Below are 21847 nucleotides of genomic sequence, written 5' to 3' on the forward strand. Positions count from 1 at the left end.
TTCCTGCATTATTTGCTGATGACAGTGAAACCTTGTGCCAAAGGCAAAATCACCACTTTCCTGGTTGGATTACACCATCATCGCTGTAGTATTGAATCTATTGAAAAAAAGAAAGCTGGTAGATCTCTTATCTTTTAGATAACAAAGGGGGAACCATTTTTTAAAAACCCCACCTAATCTCTAATATTTTAGACTTCTTTTTGACAAGTTCCCTGTGGGCTGAGATGAAGCTATCATACTTAATATAAGAACAGTGGATGTGTTCAGAGTGAATTTTTTTCTTGACTTCTGTTAATTTTTAATGCCTAGCACATCTGCAAATTGGAATTCTTGGCTTTCAAGATGGACATGCAGGAAAGTAAACATGTGGTCATTACCTGATTAAAAATGTTTGCCTATGTTGCCATCCAAATCAGGGAACCTCTTAGAAAGGGAAGAGTTTTGCTGTCTTCCAGAGAACATGCAACTCTTTTAACCATTAGGTCTTATTTTCTCTTCAGCCTAATTCAGTTATACCTCTTCCAGCTTTTTGGTGAATCATGCAAGGGATTCACAGCTGACACTCTCAAACCTCTTCCTGAGTATTGTAGGGTTTTGAACTGCGTAAGGACACGGGTCCATGTTGCACGTAAAAGTTGAAGTGGATTTCCAGTCAGCAATTAATCACTGAACTTCCTAATCTTTGTGCATTTCACTCTTGGAAATGGGAGATGTTCCCTAATTTCTATGTAAATCTGTTTGTAGAATAAGAAGGTGAAGTTTTGGGAGTATTCTGAAAGTTAGTTCTAAGGCAAATGAGTGTTGAGTTTGTGAACTAATAGGTCCCATTCTGCAGAGGAGAGTAATCTTGGATGTGCAAAGGGGTAAATTCAGTATGACTGACACATCTTACAGGTACTTTTGTTCTGTAGGCTAAAATAAGCAGTTTTCTTACCAAGTGGAATCTTTTGCAATACAAATTATTCATAGTAATTTCCCTTTGTATCACAAACTTACTGCAGTATCTGAAATATTTGAAACTGTTTCTATGAGTATGTTTTTTGCCACAGATCATGGAGTAATTTTAAAAGAAGAAATGTTTCTCAGTTTACTTATTCTTGTAAAACTTTACTCTAGAGTAGTGATTAGTGTTACTAATTAAAAACTGTAGGAATTTGCTAAAAGTCATGCTAATTTTTCATCCTTTTATTTATGTCAGCTTTTGTTGTTGACATCTTTTTTATTTTCTGAACATTTGATAGCATTGTACATTGCTTGGCAATGTATGTTTAATCTTTTTGTTATTTTCAGTGAAGTTGTTTTCTGATTTTCTTTCTATTTTTAGTACAAAAAATTACAGGTTTTAGGTCAGATTTTAACCATTTATACTGGATGTTTCCATTGCTAGTTGTATTTAATGTGTTTCTTCATCTCCACCAGTAAGACTTATCTGAAGAAGTACTTGACTGAAAACAAGGTAAAATAAAGAACTTACTCATATTTTTTTTTAGTGCTGATTATATTTCAATTGCCAGAAGAGTAGGGAAAGAGAAGTTTGTGGTTACTCTGGATAGAAAGGAAGTAGAGATAATATTTTCATGGTGAGGGGAGAAGGTGGTCCCAAATAAACTCTCTACTTTATGACTTAGTTTAGCAAATCCATCTCTTTTTAGCTGCTTTCAGTCCATATAGATGCTTCCATTTATTTCAGTGTTTCAGAAATAGAAATGGCTATGCTGTTCTTAATCAATTGCCACTGATTGCTAATTCATTGACCAGTGTATAATTAAAAAGCAAGGATTTGTTGTGAAAAACTAAATGTTTGTTATTACTTTTATAGTTGGATAATAAAACCCAAAATATTCTTAGGACAGGTAGATAACCTATCCTTAGGCTAAGAAATTGTTAGAGAGGGATCTTTTTAAATGGTACAAGCAAAGGAGACAGTCTTTTCAGTAGGAGTTTGTATCATAAAATCATAGATTTGTGACTTTTTTTCTTCTGGTCTTGAGCATGTCTGCTGCTAATTTAGTATGATAGTTATTAGTGGGTTAGACAGAGAATAATTGTTCTATATTCACCTGTTTATGTCCACCATCTGTTGTGGGGTTTTTTTTCAGGTCCAAGTCTGTTAAGACACTCCTCATATAGAAACCATTTGTGTTTTAACTATTTTTATTGACTTTTTCTTTGGTCTTTCTCTGTGTCTTCTGTGGTTGTATTTTATTCTTTGAGCCTGTGAGACCAAGAAGAGACCAAAACAGCATAAATTGTGAAAGATGTAAACGTATAGATAAGTATATAAAATAGCAATTTTTTTTTCACTTTGCTGTCTTTCTCCTTATAAATTCAGATGTTGTTTGCTTTTTAGTTTGGTTTTTGACTAGTTCTCAGCATTCAACTTTAAACATTTCAATTTTTGTGTATGCAGTATTATTTGTTGACTAAACTTGTAAAAAAGGATTCTAAAGGAATGCAGAGGTGGTTTTACACCATGAGTGAGGATAGGCTAATGGTTGTATGTAACCTTTTCAGGAAAAACACTGATAGCAGCTGTAGGGTTGCTGTTGTGCAAAAGTCTTCAGCTTTGTTTATTTTCCATTACAGTTGGCTGTCCATTCATCCAAGCCCAGATTCTTCCATACATTCAGTTCATGGCATGAGGCAGTTTCTCAAGTAGATTTGTTAGTAATGGAACCCAGAAGTCTTTGGTTACAGTTGTCTTTTTAAATAAATTTGTAGCATGTTGTGTGAAACTTACATAAGACTGGTTTTCCTGGGTCTCTGGCGTTCCCAGCAAAGCATTAGCGTTTCCACATACTTAGACATGGTAACATTGTGTTGGGCTTTTTCTCTTGTATCCTGTTTTATGTTTCTACATTGTAGCACCCTGTTCCTGCTACTCCACCTGCTCAATGTAGTCATTCTGCACTGGAATGTCCTGGGTTTGCCAAGGGAAAAAAATAGTTGTCTATTGTTGAATAAAATGTTAAGTAAACGTTTGTTGAATGTGATCCAAACTTATGAAAATGCTAATTAAAAACAATTCTCAGCAGGAAAGTAATTTATCATGTAAAAAGTGCATCCGAAAAATTACACCTGCTGACAAAAGGCTTTTGTGATACAGTTTAATGTTCTGCTGCAGCTACAAACATGGATTTTTTTCTGAACTGAAGAATAATGAATTTTGTGCAGCAGCCTACGTTGCATCACAGTTCTGGTGCTGGAATTGGTTCTGTGCACTGTTTGTTGGTGGGATGGGATGTACCCTGGCTGAGTTTATGGATGATGCCAGAGAAGGAGTAGTTAAGCTGGAGGGCAAGGCTGCTACCTGGCAAGCAGTCAGCAAGCTCAGAGTGGGCTGAAGGATCCTCAGAAACTTCCACAAGGACTGGTGAAGCTTCTACAGCTGCAGGAGGCTGGCCAGGAGCACCTCTGAACAAAAGACCCTGAGGATGCTGATGAACAGCAAGCTGAACATGGACCAGCCACGTGTCTGTGGCCTGTGTCCAGCTGGATTAACCAGCATGAGAGGCTGAAAAACTGGAGAGACTTCAGCAGAGGGCCACTAAGCTGGGAGGGAACTTAGAGTACCTGGCAGGTGAGGAGAGGCTTAGGAAATGCATTTGTGTAGCCTGGGAAATCTGGCAGGCACTCTTACAGCCTTTCATTGTGCAAGAGATGGAGATGGGTTCTTAACTGCCCAGTGAAAGCGTGTGGGGCAGTGGGTGTGAGCTATGACAAGGTGGCTGTAAGGGGGAAGTGCTCTCAGTGACAGAGGTGACACCTTTCCCCTGAGAACCTCTGGTGCTGGAGAGGTCTTGGGATTGTGGTCTTTGCAGAGGCTCAGAGGAACTTTCTGGTTCTGGTCTGAAGTCTTTGAGAACAGCAGATGTCATTCATTCCCAGCCTAAATCACTCTGTGGTAATGTCTGTGCTAAATTTCCTTGACAATTATTATCAGCATCTAGTGGTGAAGTTCCTGCTAAACTCTGAACATAGTAGAACTTTGAATTTTGAAATGTACTAGTTTGGAAAGACATAAATTTTTCAATTAATGCAAAATTCAGTATTTATCTTCTTTGATGAAACTTTTCATCTTGTTGCTGCCATAGTCATCTTGGCAAATAGAGTCTTGGTATACAAAACCTTTGTCTAAAATTGAGAAAATTAAACTTCACCATGTGTTCCAGCTGCCTCTGGAAAATGTCTGGCCATTCTTTTTGTGTTGAATGTTTGAATAATTTAGATTTTTAGGACCACTAGGTGGTTCTTCTTGCTCATGAAAATGTTTTGTTGAATGTGCAGTTCTAAAATTATTTGATCTTTCATTATTTTTCATTTTACTTCCATTGTCTGGCATCATGAAAAGCTCTGTGTACCCAAGTGGGTTTGTTTTTGTTCTCAGATTACATTTTGGACAGTGTATTATGTTTTATATGCAAACTCATTTAAAACCTTAAAATCTTAAATAGGGAATCATGTTCATAGTCAAGATGGAACAGAACTAATAATAATTCATGTCTAAATCAAGCTTAAATTTTAATTAACCATAGCATTATGGTGAACTAGCACTATACTATGATAAATTTCCTAAAAATAATATTTAAAGGATAAAATTTAAGTGTGTCATGCCACTGAACCTTTGGGATTTGTGGGCTAACCAACACAAAGCCACTATTTTCAGACCAAAATGCCAAATTAATGGTTGGCATGTTGCTGTCGTGCAAAATGTTTCCATATTTTCAGTTTGGTTTCTTTCAGTAACTAGTTTATTAGAAGCTGAGAGAATTCTTGGGAGCTGTAAAGATGGAAGAGCTTGGGTTTATATATTAATCTACTAATAAAATCAAGGTGTGAAAAATGTATTAGTTTCACAGTTTTGAGTGCCACAGGGAAAAGAAGAATCTATCCAGGTCAATTGAGGATAAAATTTCACATTTTTAATACATTGGTTAATTTAAAATATAAAATATACTTTCTTAAACTTTTATATCACTTGATGTATTTTTATTAACAGTTGATTTCCATCCAAAAGCAGTTTGAAAATAAAGTAATAAATGAATCACCTATTAAAAAAAGAAATAACATTCTAGAATTTTCTAGGAAAGTGAAAAGGAATAAAATCTTGACTGTATACCTGTTAAATGGCATAAATTTATTTTGTAGCCATGTGGTCAATAAAAAGTAACATGTTGATTAATATAAAGGCTTTATTAGGTGGAACAGTATCTTATATTAGAAGTTAATGTTTGAGTCAAGATCTCCTGCTTTATGAAACAATAAGTAGCAATGCAGAATCCAAATCTAGAATTAGTATTTTGTGATACAATTTCAAACTGGTTGATTTCACTGACAGCAGTGAATATAATTAATATCTATTGCTGCTCTCTTCCCTCAGTCAGTTCTAGATGAATCTTTATTTTTAACTGTCTAGCATCTGTGTAATGGCAAAAAATAAAAGGATTTCTCATAATTTTTATTTTTTCTTCACTGCTGCATTTAAAACTTGCAGGGGGATAATTCTAGGGAGAAGACTTTCAGTCACTTTTCTGGTTTATCTTGTAGCCTGAAGATGATTGGAATGACTTTAAAGAAGATTGTAATCTTCTCCCTCTGTCTGGTTTTGGGTTTTGTTTATTTGTTCTGTAATGCCTTGCTATTATAAAAGCAGATTATATTTTTAATTTAACTTTCCTTATGTTTTCCTTCCAAAATCCTTTCTGAACGAAAATGATGTTGTCCAGCTTCTAGAATGCACTGAAAAGAGGGAATTATATTGCTGTCACAACTGGCTTTTGTGAGGGTAGGGACTCTAAAAACTCCTGGGATCCTTAGACTCACTGATACTTGATTTCCCATTTGAGAATATATTTGCAGTTTGTATTTCATATTTCTGAGTATGCTGACATAAAATGAGGATTCTTTTTACTTTCATAGACATTTAATTTTATTCTAGAAGAGTTATGTTTTATTCCATTTATTTGATCCCTTTTATCCTTTCTCACTCCAATATGTGGATTTCCTACAGTTATTTCTTTAAAGTGTAAATTTAAGTAGAAATACAGGTATTTACTTAAAACTTTACAATACCAACTTCTAGTGTTACCAATTAAGAGTTTGAGTATTGGTTGATATCATTACATGCTGTATTGTATGTTGTGATTAATTTATTATAGAATGGGGGAGACTAGCAAGTGCTATATAATGCATTTCCATATTCTTGAGATGGGGAGAATTTTGTTACCTAAAGCTTGTTTTAGTGCATTTTGAAGTGTCTGGAGCCAAGGAGTGATTAATGCATATGAAATAGATGTTTTGGAATTCTGTTTTGTATTTTCATGAGATTGCAGAGAACTGGGTATGAAAATCCAGGCAGTTCCCCTCAGTTCTGTATTCATATCCATGCACTCTTTGTTGTCAGTGGAAAAAGGCTGAGTGGGTTAGGTTGTATTTAAGAGAAGCCAAAGCTTGATGTAGTTTGGAATTTTAAGGTTTGATCATGGGGCATATCACTCCAAAATATTTTTAGTTTAGATATTATATATTGGTATTTTGTTTACAAGCTGTAATTCCAATTAAAATTGTTTTTATTTAAATGTAAAAAAAAAGTGTAGTATTTCTAGCAACAATTTTATTATTCTTGAATAAATATCTCAAGTTCTCTACAGTTGTTTTTTTTTTTAATTTAAAAAATATCTAAAGGAGAAATTCTAGGCAAACCAAGTTTTTGTTAACAGGGCTGATTTTTTTTTTCTTTTTTTTTTTACCACGGAAGGTAATCATAATGTTATTTTGGCATTCTATTATATTTATTATACTGGATTTTAAAAAATATTTTCACAATTCTTCTGTAAACACCATTCTGTAGGGTAGTTCTCTCCAAACAGGAACTTATGTTTATACTTGGGAAACATTAGTGTGGCTTCAGTTAAGGTGCTTGCTTTTGTAATTTTATCTTTATAAGTCCAGTACAAAGCTCTTCAAACCATACCACCATTAAGTCAAAGGTACATTTATTGTTTTCTCCAAAGCATTTAATGTGTAATTTGAAAATTTGTTAAGTCAATTTTCTAAATTTTTATTAATTGATGGAATAGCGAACTTTCTTTTTCATTGTTTATAAGCAATATTAAGAAATGAAATACATTTTATTTGTTACTGTTTTCTAATGGTGTCTTTCCACACAGGTGGAGAACGAACTTGTGGTGTACATGAACTGATCTGCATTAGAAAAGGTAAGCTATGATTTGTGAAAATGAACTCCTTAGCTTGTGAATATTGTGAAATGTCCCAGTGTTATGGTCTGACTTTTTGTGGATCTTAGTGTTGCATCTTTGTGTTGCAGAATCTTTTGATGTTGATAATATCAATAGGAAAAAACAGTGAAATTACAAAATTAAATCTGAGTTTTCACAAGAGAAAAAAAATGCAGAGTTACATGGAATTTGTTAATGTTTGGCTGTGATGGGTTACCATGAAAACTTTGATCTTTGTTTTATCCAGTTGTTTGCAGGATGATGTAATTTTCAGTACTAATAAAAAGTTGTGAGTAGGTTTTTAAAAAACTGATGTAATGAACTGGCAATCTCTGCCTCTGATTTCAGGTGAGAGCCTAATGACTCATGCTTCTTTGAAACAGCTGCAACAATAGTAAAACAGAGCACAGAGCAGGGCTGTGCTCCAGGGAGGGCTGTTACAGCTTAAAGCTGAGCTACAGTGACTCAAGTTGGAGCTCAGCAGAACAGCCCAGCTGATGTAAAGGCTAGATACTGTTCTGTTTTCTGTCCCTTTTGGCAACCCTTCCTGCAGCAATTGCTGTTGGATTTCTGTCTTCCTATCCAAAAGCTAATCCAAAAGAAAAAAAAAGAAGTTTCTTCGAGGATTATGTCCTTGAATTGAGTCTTGGTTAGGTCAGAAGAGTCTCAGTGCTTTCAAAAGGAAGGAGTAAGAAAGTGTGGTGGGAAAGGAGTAAAGCTGCAAGACTCTGGACAGCAACTTAGTGTTAGAATGGCTCCGTAGTGTTCTCAAACCACGTCATACTTTGTGGGAAGGAATTTTGTTTGTCCTCTTAGTTTCCATTGCGTTCACTGAGACATTTTGGTAAAATTGTTTGGGTTTATTGAAACATTTGTTTAACAATGCCTAATCTCAGAATTAGTTAGACTAGTTAAGGTCAAAACAGCTTTATGGTCACAAGTCATCTTTTCCATATATCTGTTGAAAGAATTTTTGGGTGTGTATGTGTTACAGTACTGTAATTAAGAACATCCCTTTTCTAAACTGTGAATCATTTATATCTAGCCTTTTAAAATTTTTTCTCATTTCGAAAGGGAAGAAGAATTTTCTCATTTTATTGCTGTCTCTATTTTTCCATTGATGGATAAGTCGGTACACAGAGTGCTCTGTATTCTCTCTGTAATATGTCCTGTTTATCTTTCTGAATTATGAAACTCATTGGAATTTCAGAAAGCTCTCTGATAAACTTCCAAGATCTGTTAATCTTGCTAATCCTTATTTATTTTAGGATGCTGTACAGATTTTAAGAAAAAGCAAGTTTTCTGCATTCTTGGAGACAGTGCTGTATGGTTTTAATATTAAGTGCTGAGAAGTTAACTTTAAAATATGTGGATTTTTGTATTTTTTTTAGGATTCTGTGTTATATTTGAGCATTGAATTCTAAGCTCTGTTAGCCATTGACACAATAAATTAAATAACAATAGCACGGGACTTTGTTTTAGCATTGGTGGTTATAAATTAGCCCAGGGGTAAGTGTGATTAAAAGAGAAATATCTTCTTAGTGCCATTTATGCTTGCATTATGTTGGGTTCCTTTTTAGTTCATATGAGTTTCCATGTATATTTTAACCTTGTGTGCCCTATGTTATTGACAAATTTCTCCTTGTGGTGCATGGATTTGGTGCACTCTTGTCTGTCTTCACTCTCTACTCAATATGTACCTTTAAAGCAGAAGGTGATTGCCACTGTACTGCAAATCTTCCAGTCATGTATGGTTTTGGTTACTTTATTAAAGGCTTTACATCTTCTCATGCACATTCAAGATGCTCTTACTGTCTGACTAAGGCCAGGCTTCTAAGGATTACTTTATTAGCCAGTTGTCCAGCTGTTGCTTGCCAGGATAAGAATGCAGACTCAAGATCTCTACTGCCATCCTCAGAATAGAAAGGCATTTCCAAGCTGAGAACTCCTGGCTGCCAGCAGTCTTGAGCTGGTCAAATCAGCTTTGTCCTTAATGTCACTGAGTGCTCATGTCAGGCTTATACAGGATGGAGTTTCCCATCTCTTGGCTGTGCCCTGAAAGCCAAGCCATTTTTTTATCTGTGAGCTCACAGTAGAAGTTGAATGGACAGATTAAATGTTCACATTGACACATGGGTAATTCCCTGCAGTCTTGCTGGCTAAGGTTGCAGTGTGCCCTTCTCCTTTTTCTCTGGTGACTGTGGCACCAGGAGGGTACATTCCCATTCCAGCACTCCTGGCATTCATCCACTCCCTTATTTTCATTGAATACTGTCTGTGAGGCTTTGAGAGCTGGTGACAAAACAGTTCTCCTTTTGGTGTTTGCCTGAAAGCCTCTTGTGCTTTCTGCCAGGGGATGGTGAGTAACTGTGAATGCCCATGTGGAACCTCCAAAGGAAGCTATTTACTATTAGTAGTAAATAGCCTGCATTAAATAACTGGAGCTCTTCCAGTGCACACTTGTGCTTTGCTTGTCTGTCCATCTTTCCAAGTACGTGGTTTTTGAGAAGCAGCTGATAGGATAAACAGTGATGGTCCATCTTATTTTTCCTGCACTGAGCAGGGAAAAGGGAAAAGTAAGCATGCAAGCATGTGTCTTCTATGAATAATGCATGGGAAAACTTTCCGGTTTCAAGTGATGGAATGTAATTACAATTTATATGGGGATTATATGACTTGAAGAGCACCTATTGCTAGTGGTTAATTTTTCTTTCTAGTCAGCAAAGTCACACGTTCCTAAATTGCATTTTTCTTGCCTGTCCTTTCATTTTTTTGCTAGGAAAATAGGGACCTTGGAGTATCAGATGATGAAATGTGGAAAGGGACCAGAAAGTTCTTCAAACTATATGTGACTACACCATTTAGCTCAAATAACATAATGAAAACTTCTTAGCTGTAGTTGAAGGCATAGCTGTTATAGCAAAATCTAAGCCTTAAAAAGGAAAAGTCTGCTCTAAGATTATCCAGCTGTAAAAATGAAAACCTCACTTGAAACCTCACTTTTCCTATTTTTAAGATTTTGTATTTCTCAGGCTAGTCAAAATAATAGACTCAAAGGTTTGCAAGTACCAGTTGTAATGATCATTGAATATCTGAGATTATGTCAGTTCTAGTATAAATATGATCCCAATTTGGTATTGATACAGGACTCAAATTTGCTACCCAAAGATGTAGCAATTTTCTGGCACAGGCCTCCTCCTGTGCCACATTAATGTTATAGTTTTGTAGTTGCCCAAGAGACTGTGGTAGGTCCCCTTCTAGGCTGAACAAAAAGGATTGCAGTACTTTTATAAGGTTTTTTACATGGTTTCCTTTTAGCAGATTCATACATTTTTGAGAAGAATCTACAAAGAGCTTATCAGGAGTAAGGTTACTAATAGGCTTTTCTGGAAGGCCTTAAAAATGAATTCTTATGTATTTTTAAAGAGGCTTCTTCTAAATGCATGAATATAGTGTGTGTCCTGAAAATGGGAGTATTTTGTGGCTGTTATATAACATCTAATAACTACAAAATACTGAACAAGTCACTTCCCAGCTTGTAAAAAGAACTTGAAAGATGTAGGATCAGCTATTTGGGAATTACTGAAATATGTGTCTCCTATGTTTAACACAGTTAAGTAGTTGAAGGGTTTGTGCAATTTTATATTTACACATCGTTGAAATTTGGGCATTGGAAAAAATGAAAAATAGATTCTTGCTTTTATTATATATTAACTTCTTGTTTACTTCAATTATTTAATGCAAGTTTGTATTCACACATTTATTCAGTGTCTGACAATTCAAATTGAAGACCTGGCTGTGGAAAGAAGAGTCCTGTTTAGTTTTTGACAGCAGAAGGTGACAGAGTTTCTCTGAAACTACTCAGTTAACAGTTTGTCTTTTTACTGGATATTCCTAGTATTCAGCTGGCTTTGAGAGAGTCAGGATATTTGTGTTAAGTTGTTCCTTTGGTTATTTGCTATGAACATAAAAGAATTCAAGGAACCTGAGATTTATACTTGAGAGAAAATATCTCTTTTTTTAGCTGTGTAGTGCAGCTGCAAGTCTAACTTGGAATTAGCTCTTGTTAGATTTAGTAATATTTTAATTAAGGCTGTTTCAGGTTCTGTTTGTACAAACAATATGGGTTTGTTATGAATGTTTACTATATTGAGCTGTAACTGAAGAAACTCCTCTTCAATATATTCTGCTATGTGTTCACTGTGTGACATGGAAGTGACTGAAAAGGAGAAAATATATGGCCATATTATTTTTAGGTTTCTTTCACCCAACATTATTCACTTGTTTATTTTTGAAGTAGTGCAAAGTGATGCCTTTAACTCAGCAGTGTGTTTTGTACTTAATTCATTGAAATGTAGATGGAGTATCCAAGTAAGGGCTGAGTTGCACAGAGGTTTAAAAATTATTTTAAAGCCATTTTTTCCTTTTGCAGAATGTTCTTTCCTTTCTATTGTTGTGGAAGTCTTGCAAACAAAGGAAATTATTCAGCAAACTGACTTTGTGACTAAGAATGGAACAGAAGTGCTCTCTTTAATATGCAAAAGAGAAGTTGCAAAAAGCCAGTGTCTTTGTCTGACAATGAAAAATGTCACTTGTAATAATAATTTTGAAAAGATAAGAAGGTGTGAATTTTTGCTTTGTCAGAAGTATGTTTTAAGTAGAACTATTCCTCTTTAATGTTCTGGTCAGCTATTCTGATCCATTTGCATGTATCTGAATGTTAAGCTGACAACTGCATTTAGTCCTAATGGAATAAAGTAACATTTATTCATTAGTTTCATTTTACAGTAGAAACATTATGTTGAAAAGTCAACTTTATCTGGTACTCAAGTTATCTTACCCTATTTGTGATAGTCTACACCAAGTAACTGCCTCTGATAAAGAAATAAAATAATTTTCCCCTTTCTTCCTGCTGTCATCCAGCTACAACTACTTGTTCTTCATCAAGAGAAGGATGATGCCACAGATTATAGCAAATTTCTTTAAATTAGATAACACCACATTAATGTAAAATGTTGTTTCTATACTCATTTAGAGGTTCAGATTTGCACAGTACAAAGTGCACTTTCTCTTTTTACAAAGAGGGATAAAAACTCTTCATTTAGAAAGTGGAAACAATTAAGCTACTTTTATAATATATGAAGAAAGTATTAATTAATACTTTCTTTCAAGGCTTGAAAAGCAAATTTATCTCATGGATAGTAAACTTCAAATACTTGGGAGATATTTAGACATATTGCTACACGTTTAAAAAAAAAAAAAAGGTTAAAATTAACACCACCAGAATATATATTCTGAATTTGCACTCCATTGGAAAAGTAGTCTGTATGTGCATGTGTTGGGTTAGAGAAAATTCAATACAAAGTAATTACTTTGAGCTTACTGATGCCCATACAGGAAGCAGAGTATTATTTCTATGTGTTCTCCTGTGTTTGGAATCTTCTGGAAAGCAGCAGCTACTGGAGTCACTTAAGTCCAGCTATGGCAGTGTCTTTTCTTCTGTGGCAAGTTTTGTATGTAAGAACTTTGCTATATCCAAACCCTGGCATTTCTTCACTCAAGTTCTCATGTTCATATAATCATTTTCTCTATGCAGTACTTTGTTGTATATCCTGATTAATTACTGTTGGATTACATGGATTGTCTCATGCTTTGTTGTTAATTATAGTGTCTGATAGGGAAAATTGAGGTCTTAAAATATTTTTATTACACAGATTATTTTTCTTTCCCTGTCATAGAGAGCTACTTTTAAACTGCAAGTCTCTAGACCCCTCTGGGTCTTTAATACTTTGCTTTGGGAGGATTATTTGAGAATACCATTAAAAAAATTATAATCACTGCTGTTCTCTTACCCACTGTGTGGATAATAGTCATGTAATATGCTATGTAATTGCAACAGATTATTGGGATTTGGAGGTAATCAAGATGATTCCATGATCAGTGTCTATTCCAAGTGGCAAATGTGATGCTTCCTTCACTGTTTCTTTTCAGAGATTTCTGTTGTGAGATACTACTTAATCAGAGATGAATTCCATGTAAGAGAGAAAAGGTATTGAGGGACTGATAAATCAGCAGGGATGGCAGGCTGGCAACATTTTCAGCACATGAGGATTTAGGAATTAAAAGATTTCTGTCAAAAGTTTAAATCTTTGTTTCAGAGTATAGCTTCAGTTATTTCTAAATTCTTTTTTAGATCAGTGGTGTTTTGGAGCCAAGGGTCCTCTTTTTTCTGTAATTAAATTTATCAGCAAAAGACAGTTTCAGCATGGTATTTTAAAAGAACAAGAAAGGAATTGTGGAAAAGACAATCTGTAGAGGCAGTACTAGAGCTGCCACAGGCAGTATTGTGCAGTTATGGATGTAGTTAATGTAATGAACCAAGCTGATTTTAACACAACCTGTAAGTTGGAAGTGGCTGAGGTCACAAGGTCTGTTCAGCCTGGAGGAGACTGAGAGGAGATCTCATTGCAGTTACAACTTCTTGGTGAGGGCAAGAGGAGGGGCAGGCACTGATCTCTCCTCTGTGGTGACAGGGACAGGACCTGAGGGAATGGCCTGAAGCTCTGTCAGGAAGGTTTAAATTGGATATCAGGAAAAGGCTCTTCACCCAGAGGATGGGTGGGCACTGGAACAGGCTCCCCAGAGCAGTGGTCACAGCAGCACCAGCCTGGCAGAGCTCAAGGAGTGTCATGGGTTGGCACCACTCAATTAGTGGCTTGTCTTCATTTTCTTCTGCCTTCACTCAGAGTCAGGATTAAAACACAAAGGAGGCGGATTTGTTGTTTGGACTTAGTTGTTTATTAAATCTTTTCTAAAGTACAGAGAGTTCTTCAGCACTTCTAGCTACCAGCTGAAAAAGAAGAAAGCAAAATAGAGGTGAATCTAGCTAGTTACAAAGTCTTTTAAACCGTTCAATTAAAAGTGAGCACCTATATAATTTATACTTTTGTCCCAATAACCCTGTGACCCTCAGTGTAGCACTAACTATCCAACCAAAAACTACTACCTGAAATCACGAAGAAGAAGGAAGAAGGAACAGAAAGGAGAAAGATGCAATGCCCAAACCCCTCCCTCTTGTCCCATACCTATTACTATATTCTAATAACCCCAAATCCAAAACTCTTCACCATGTAAAATTATACACTTCTATTCTAACTATACACCAGTGATTCTAACTCCATCTCTCAGATTTGCAAGCCTTCTCCAAGGCCTCAAGTCAAAAGCAGTGCTCTCCTGGGGGTCAGTGTCAGAAAGCAAAGAAAGTTCAGAACTCCCAGGCTTCTGGGTTCCAACACTGGAGCATTTTGACAATGCACTTCTTTGGGATGATTCTGTGCGGGGCTGAAAATTGGACTTTGATCCTTGTGGGTCCCTTTCAACTCAGGATATTCTATGGCTCTAGAATTGTATTTTATGAAGTAAATTAACTCTATTTGATGCAATTATTTAGTCAAATAACTTAGTGGACCCTAATAAAATCAAATAAACTGAGTTTGGTAATTAAAATACATTCTAGAATTTTTTCCTGTGTTTAAGAATTCCTGGAATCTTGATGTTAAAATGTACTTTAGTTATTAGTCATTGTAATTAGATATTAAAGAAACAAAGGGAAAAAGACCTACTTTGTCTTGGTAGCAGTGCATAATATCCCTCAGCCAGGGTGAAGTGACATAAACTGAATGATTAAGAAATTGTTATTATTTCTGGTAAATTTCCACTGGAATAGGAATGACAGTGGAGTTAAACCAGTTTGGCTTTCATGGTACACTAATTCCAGTAGATTTTTCATGTAAACAAACACATTTATTTTTTGCTTAATATGATCTTTTTTAGAAATTAACTGAAAAGTGCCATCACGTATAGTTTCAAATAATAAAAATTTTGTGTGTTTCTCAGTATTTCTTTGAAAGGTCTGTTTGAAGGGCATTGTTATTCCAAATAGAACCACTTTCATTGTCGTTTCATTCTTGCCAGACTTCAGAAACTTCTGAGAGGTTCCTGTTGCTAAAATTGTTTATTGTTTTCTTATTTAGGAAATGCAGTGCTCTTTTCAGTTTTGCATTGAAATTGGATTGTCATTTCAAGTTCATGCTGATTTGAAATTTCTATAATTTAGGGTTTGTATCCTGCATACAGGTTGCTCATGGTGCAGGGGCTTGTAATTTGTATTGGAGAGTGTGTAAACTTTCTGTACAACCAAGTGCGAGATGCAGGAGCATCAAACCTGAAGGAGGGAACATCATAAGAATGGCAGAATAAAATATATTGAGCATAGTATGCTGAGATCAGTAGTGGGCCAAAGTAAGAAGTCTGTGCTGCATAAGGAAAGGCAAAATGTGAGTTTGAATTGGAGGGGACAGCATCTTTATGCAGAGAAGCTTCAGTTTTAACGTTACCTAAATGTAACTAAAAAATTAAAAGCATTGATATATGAGATGTGATGGTGTGTTTTAAGTTGAGCTACAAGACTTCCTGATGCTTGTTTTGGCAAAACATAGAAGAAATAGGTAAATTTTTAGAAGGGAATTACATAGTCTAGTGTTTTACATGAGAGATAGAACAAAGAATAAAACAGGAATCATAGGATATATTTGGAATTTTCTTTTGATGTGTTCAATAAAATGTTTAGAGTTTATTGTCTATCACTGATTTTTAGCAGCAATTTTCAGCTAGTCAATTTTTGTTGTACACTTGCTTTTGTTTTTTTTTAATATAGGAAAGCATTCTAGTAGTGATGCTGCCATATATAGTTAATGTTTGTGAAACAGTGCAGGTAGTCAAGAATTTAACGTCTTAAGTCAGAATTCTAAGACAACAGTGGATGAACTATTACCCCCTGTTGGTGCAGCATTTTGTTTAGGTAAAAAGGGTTCTATTCAGTTGTTGCTTCTTCAACTACTCCAGCAAACAGAAAGATACTAATTATGTACTAATTCACAAATTGCTGTAAAACTTTATGCATTGAGTTTCCATTGTGAAAGGAAAGCTGTTTAGAAAGAACATGAAATCTTAGGTAGCCTTCAAGTTCAGTTACTTATTTTTAAGGAAGAGACAATCCAATGTAATTAGTAAAAAAGAATTTACATGTAAATGGGCAGTCCCTACTCCTGTTGAGTAATTTGATCAAAGTATTTCATTTGTGAGCATACTCAGGTATATAGGGATTTGTTTGTTTTTTTCTGTTATGAGTTGTCTGTGAACAATAAATATATCCTGTTTGGAGATAAATAATTCAAGCATGGCGAAAAAGCAGTCAAGGCACAAATCTTGTTTTGTTCAGTAACCTGCTCAGCTTTCTAAAAATATGTTAATTTCTTATGCAAGTAACAAAGTTGGAAATAAGTGACAAGCAGCAGTGAATGACATGTGGATGAAAAGGTTTTGAGCTGGACAGCACAGTTTATTTTCATTGAATGAAGATGTAATGGTGTAAAAAATGAATAACAGTAAATCATTCTTCTTCAGGACTAAATGCAAAACAATTCTGTATATTTAAAAGAATTTAAAGGGCTAACATGTCTTAAATCAAGTTGTAAAAAAAAAACCCCAAACCCAAGTTATAATTAAAAACAAGCTTACATATTAAATTTAATTTTTTTTTTCTGTGCTAGGATCCTAAAAGTTATTGGCATTTTTCAGATAATATCCCCTAGTTACTTGCTTTGTGTACAAAAGAGATAATATTGCATTTGTGAATGAATAATGGAAACATCACTAAGATAATTGTGTGGCTTTGTACATTGCTAGCTAAGTAGAGGTGTGATGTAGAGTGGTATGATATGAAAGTTCCAAAAATAATCAACTAGATATTAACATCTGAGGATTTTTTTTGTTATGGTCGTATATATTTGAAAATGTCTTTGTTTTCTGAAGAGTTTGAAACATCTTTTTTTAATGAAAAAGTATGTCATAACAAGCAAGTTATTATTTGAGAAATAAGAGCTAATTGGATATTTAAGATGAAGAGATGGTAAGTTTCTGTGTTCTAATACTTCTGATTCTAGTGATGATAAGAACAAAAGTGTTGTTAACATAATATTTCTGTAATGACTGTGACTTTCTATGCCACTTCCATAGCCAGCAGTTCAATTGATCTTGGTAACTGTGTAGAAAGACGCTTGTTCTTTTGGTGTTTCTAAGACTGTCTTATATTATAGTGAATTTCAAACATAAATTCAGAATTTCATTGTTGTTTTTCTTAAGAATGGAAAATAATTATGAACTGGGTTCAAGTAGGACCTTTGAATTTAAAGTGTGACTTTGAGAAAATACTGCTTTTCTACTGATTTCTGATAGTAGAAGAAAGCACTGAGAAGCTCTGAGAGTTTTTAGAATGCTTTTCATGGTACAATTAATTCCCAGACAACTCAGAATTTGTTACAATATATTTTGAATCAAAAAAATGCTTCTGGTGAATGTGGCATAGATGTAATTTCAATGCAAAAAAGAACTTTAAATTTTTTTCTGTCTATGAAGTGTACCTGCTTGACACTTAAGCTGAGAAACTAACTGAAGGATTAATGCCATGTATAAAATCTGTATTCATAGATGGCAATCTGTACACATTGCATGTGGAAAATTGAAGTGCATTTTTTCCCCCTGGCTTTATAATGGTAATATTTTATAGGGTTTCAGTTTGATAATTTACCTAATCTGTGAACAAGTATTCTAAGACTCTTTACATGAGTGCAAATTGATACAGAAATATAATTTTCAAGTCCTATGTTCACACTGAATGACATAAATAATTAATTAGTTTTGCTGCAGCTAAAGTTTCGTTCTTTTTGTAAGGTATCAGCCAATGTTTCTTTTTTCACTCCAGAAAAATGTCATCAGATACTGTGTTTCCATAGAGAACTATAAGGCTTTCAGACAGTGCCTTTTTTAACTGCTTAGTATCCAGAAAGTACTGGAGACAAAAACCCTGAAGTATTCACCTTTCAGTTCCTTTTAGGTTATGGTTAACTTCCTTAAGCACATATTTTGATGAATCAAAGCAGTTTGATTGCTGAGCAATGTAAGCACAAGTAAAAATTTAAAAAATTTAAAAAAAAATTAAAAAATTTAAACCTACAGATCAAATGTGGCATGTGAGAGTGTTTCCCCATAAGATGTTGTACAATTAATGTATCCTATTAAAAGGAAACTGTCACTGCCCTTTGTTGAGAATCATTCCATGACTGGAATTCAGTTAAATTTCCTCCTCAAAGCAGTGTGGACCCTGAATTTAGGCAAAGTTGCTTAGGACAGCCTGCTCCAATAAGAAAGCAGTCCTTCTCACAGTTCATTCAAAGGACCCATGATCTTTATCTGCCTTCTGATCCGTCTTCTTTTTTTGCCTTCTCATCACTTTCTGGCTTGTTCTGTGTACCTCAAATTGGTGACACACTTTCTTCATATCTCACACTGACTTCCTTCCTGAGCATCATTAACCTGTGCCACCTTCTGCTGCTCTTTCACTTCTGCTGGTCCCTGTGTTCTGGTGAATCACAGTTCCCTCCTGCTGCCTTTTCTGCCACTGCATCTGTGTTTGATAGGTATCGTGGCTGGAAGTTATTGAAAATGAAGATTTTCTGTTCTGGGCCCTATCTCTAGTCTAATTTGGGTCAGAATCAATAATTCAGAGAAAACTGAGTGTTGATCCAATAGCCTCAGATATTCTCAGTTATCCATATGCAGCCTTGGAAGGGGTGGGATTATGCCAAAGCAGAACTTTGGGAGATTTCATCTGTTAAGCTTTGAGGTCAAAAAATAATATATATGAACTGAGGCTTTTGTCAAATCTCAGAGTGTTCCTGTGTGGGAAGATTCCATGAAAATGGTAAATAGACACCTGACAAATAATAAAACATGCTAAAGTTCATGATAATTAGAAAAAAAGCAAAATCTGCCTTTCCTCTCTGTTCCAGAGTAGAAATCCACTTTTCTCACCTTGTTGCCCTTCTTAATGCAGCAGGATGTCTCATTTGAAGTTGTTGGCAAGTTCCTTTTCATTTGAAAATTTTCAGGGATGGTTTAGGCAAAACATTACGTGATCTCTTCTGGTCAGAGGTAAGAAGTAAAGCAAAAAAATAATTGTCAGTTTTAGATAGGTCTGGATGTCCAGCTCAAAACAGAAATGCAAATCTGTCCAATTTATTTTTCATGGTGGAAGGCACATTTCTGTGGATCTTTCTTTCTTTGTCAGATTTAAAAGACACCTGTATAATAATTTAGGAACAGCACCACAGACACAAATGTTCCCTGTCATCCTGCAAAAGGAACTGAGGAATTTGTGGAATGTGTTTCTCAGTCAGTACTTTTACATAGATGTAGGAGCCCAGATTTACAAAGGGCATATGTCGAATCAGAGAATGATTTCATTTGGAAGGCTCCTGGGAAAGTAATTTGCAGTTCAGTCCCCTGCTCAAAGCAGGGATAACACTGAAGTTGGATTCTATAACTGATCTAGGCAATCTGTTCCAGTGATAAACTCCTCTCATTCTGGATTTTTCCCGCCTCATCTCCAATTGGAACTTTTCTTGTAGTTATTTCGGACTCTTGTGTCTTGTCCTTTTGTATTACATCTCTGAGAATGCTGAGTCTGTTGCCAATTTTTCTTTAATCCCACTCCTTTTTAAATAGTGAAAGATGCAGCATTATAGTCCTAAAGTGAAGTGCCAAGATCTTGGCAAACAGAATTTGTAAATATGATAAAGCTTTATAAATCTTTATTAAATAAAAAAAAAAATCAACCCCCCAAAGACAGAATTTATGGAGTTGAGTGTAGAGTCTTGCAAAGTCAGCAGGAAGAAAAGGGATATGTGAAATCCCACCTCTCATCCAGGTTAATGCAGTTGTGTTCAGTTCTGAAAGATGTGTTGTCTGTGTGTAATGGCCACAAAATTTACACTTAGGTGTTACTCTTCCTGTTTAGAATGCAGGTTTGAGACACAACTAAACCTATAATGTTTCTTAATTATCAGTACATTACTGATAAACCAGTTAACAGATTAATTAATCTATTACATATTACTAGGAATCACAGTTCTGTAATGCTTTACACGGTTGTTAATTGAATGCAGTTATTGAGTTCTATCACATTTTTGCCTGTAAAATGCACCCAAATATTATTGAATTGCACTTTTATAACCCTTCACTTTAACCTCCCACCCTATTGCATAATAAATTTGCAGTCCTGTCACCGTTTTAACTTCTTGCTTCAAGTTTTTTGGATTTAGACCTTGTGAAAAGTCCACTGGGTTTCCTAAGGAAACCTTAGGAATCCTTCCCTCTGACATCCTAGCAGTCTTTATTAATGAAGCACTCAGCTTCATTATAGTCTTTGGGCATCTGCTCTCCTTTCAAAAGATCTTCCCACTCTTGTTCATGAACTGCCTGTATAAGTTGTTGCTTATTTCTCACATTTCTAGACTTTTGTTTTTGCTGCTCTTCTATATCCCTTACTCTGACACTCTCCTTTCAAATAAACAAGCCGCCCTTTAGACACTATTTCCCCATTTCTTCAATTTGCCACATCCATTTGCAGATTTCATATTTCTAAAACCTGTTCCTTGATAATCTTGGTCTTAAATGGTGTAATCGATGTTGTTAGATGCTCGTGGATGTCAAAGATGCTACACCTTTCAAAGATCCCCAAACTGCCTTGCAGTTACCTGGTTAACAGCAATTGCATATTCTTTATTTTACATAGTCTCTAAGACATGTCAGTCCACTTTGGCCTTTTTTCCCTCTACCTGGTTTTAAGTGTGCTGTATCTCTATTCCACTTTCTATCAGCTCTTTCTTGGTTCATATGCAAGTGGATGTACATTGTTTTCCTCACTCTGTTTTTTTGCTCATTAAGTATCCTGCTTACCAGGGAGCAGAGTGGGCCAGCTGATCCCTGAGGGAAGAGGAGCCAGGTGCTGGACATAGCAGGGTGAACAGGACAAGGGCTCAGTCCCTCTTCAGCAGCAGTCTCAGAGCTGGCCCTGAGCAGAGATACCCAAACTTCAAGAAGGTGGTATGCACTTAGCTCCTTTCCAGTGCTGTCTCTCAGGTGCTCCATCAGAAATCATTGGTTTTGGCAACTTCTGATGATCTCCTCATTCTTCTGCAGAGATTGTCCAATCCTCCATCAGAACCTCTTGCTCTCAGTGTCAGTCCCTCTCAGATTAGGACCAGATGCTTTTCTATTCTTTGAAAAGATGGTTAAATATTAACTCAGATTTGAATGGTGGGGGTTTAATTACATGTTGCATATATATTTGCATCTTTCAAAGTATTTATAGTGATAATTTCTGATAATATTACAACTTTATAAACTACTTCAAGGTTTTCAAAAATGTGTTTCTTTCTGTTTTTTTTAGTATCTCCGGAAGCAATTGGATTCCTGTCTGCAGTCGGGGTGTTCATTGTTCTCATGTTGCTACTTTTCCTATATATTAATAAGAAGATGTGTATTGAAAATGTTAGTGGTTTCCCAGATCTTGATTCAGGATACACTACAAGAAAGAATTCACAAGATAAACTTTGTAAGTATCCAACATACAGTGTATTACATTTAATTATAAGAATGAACATTTTTACAAGGATGTAGCAACACAACAATGTTGGCTTTTCCTGTGA

General features: G+C 35.3%; 1 protein-coding gene across 2 annotated transcripts in view; it reads left to right on the top strand.

Moving 5' to 3' along the window:
- Positions 1–21847, top strand: part of SYT14 (synaptotagmin 14) — an 80655-nt gene that overhangs the window by 4752 nt on the left and 54056 nt on the right. For both annotated transcript variants that reach the window (XM_079329726.1, XM_079329727.1), the window contains exons 2-3: positions 7170–7217; positions 21589–21753. In XM_079329726.1, coding sequence (XP_079185852.1) covers positions 7170–7217; positions 21589–21753 — 213 coding nt within the window. The remainder of the gene's footprint in view (positions 1–7169; positions 7218–21588; positions 21754–21847) is intronic.

The sequence above is a fragment of the Erithacus rubecula genome (genome assembly GCF_903797595.1).
Source record: "Erithacus rubecula genome assembly, chromosome: 2".
Taxonomy (NCBI): Eukaryota; Metazoa; Chordata; class Aves; order Passeriformes; family Muscicapidae; genus Erithacus; species Erithacus rubecula.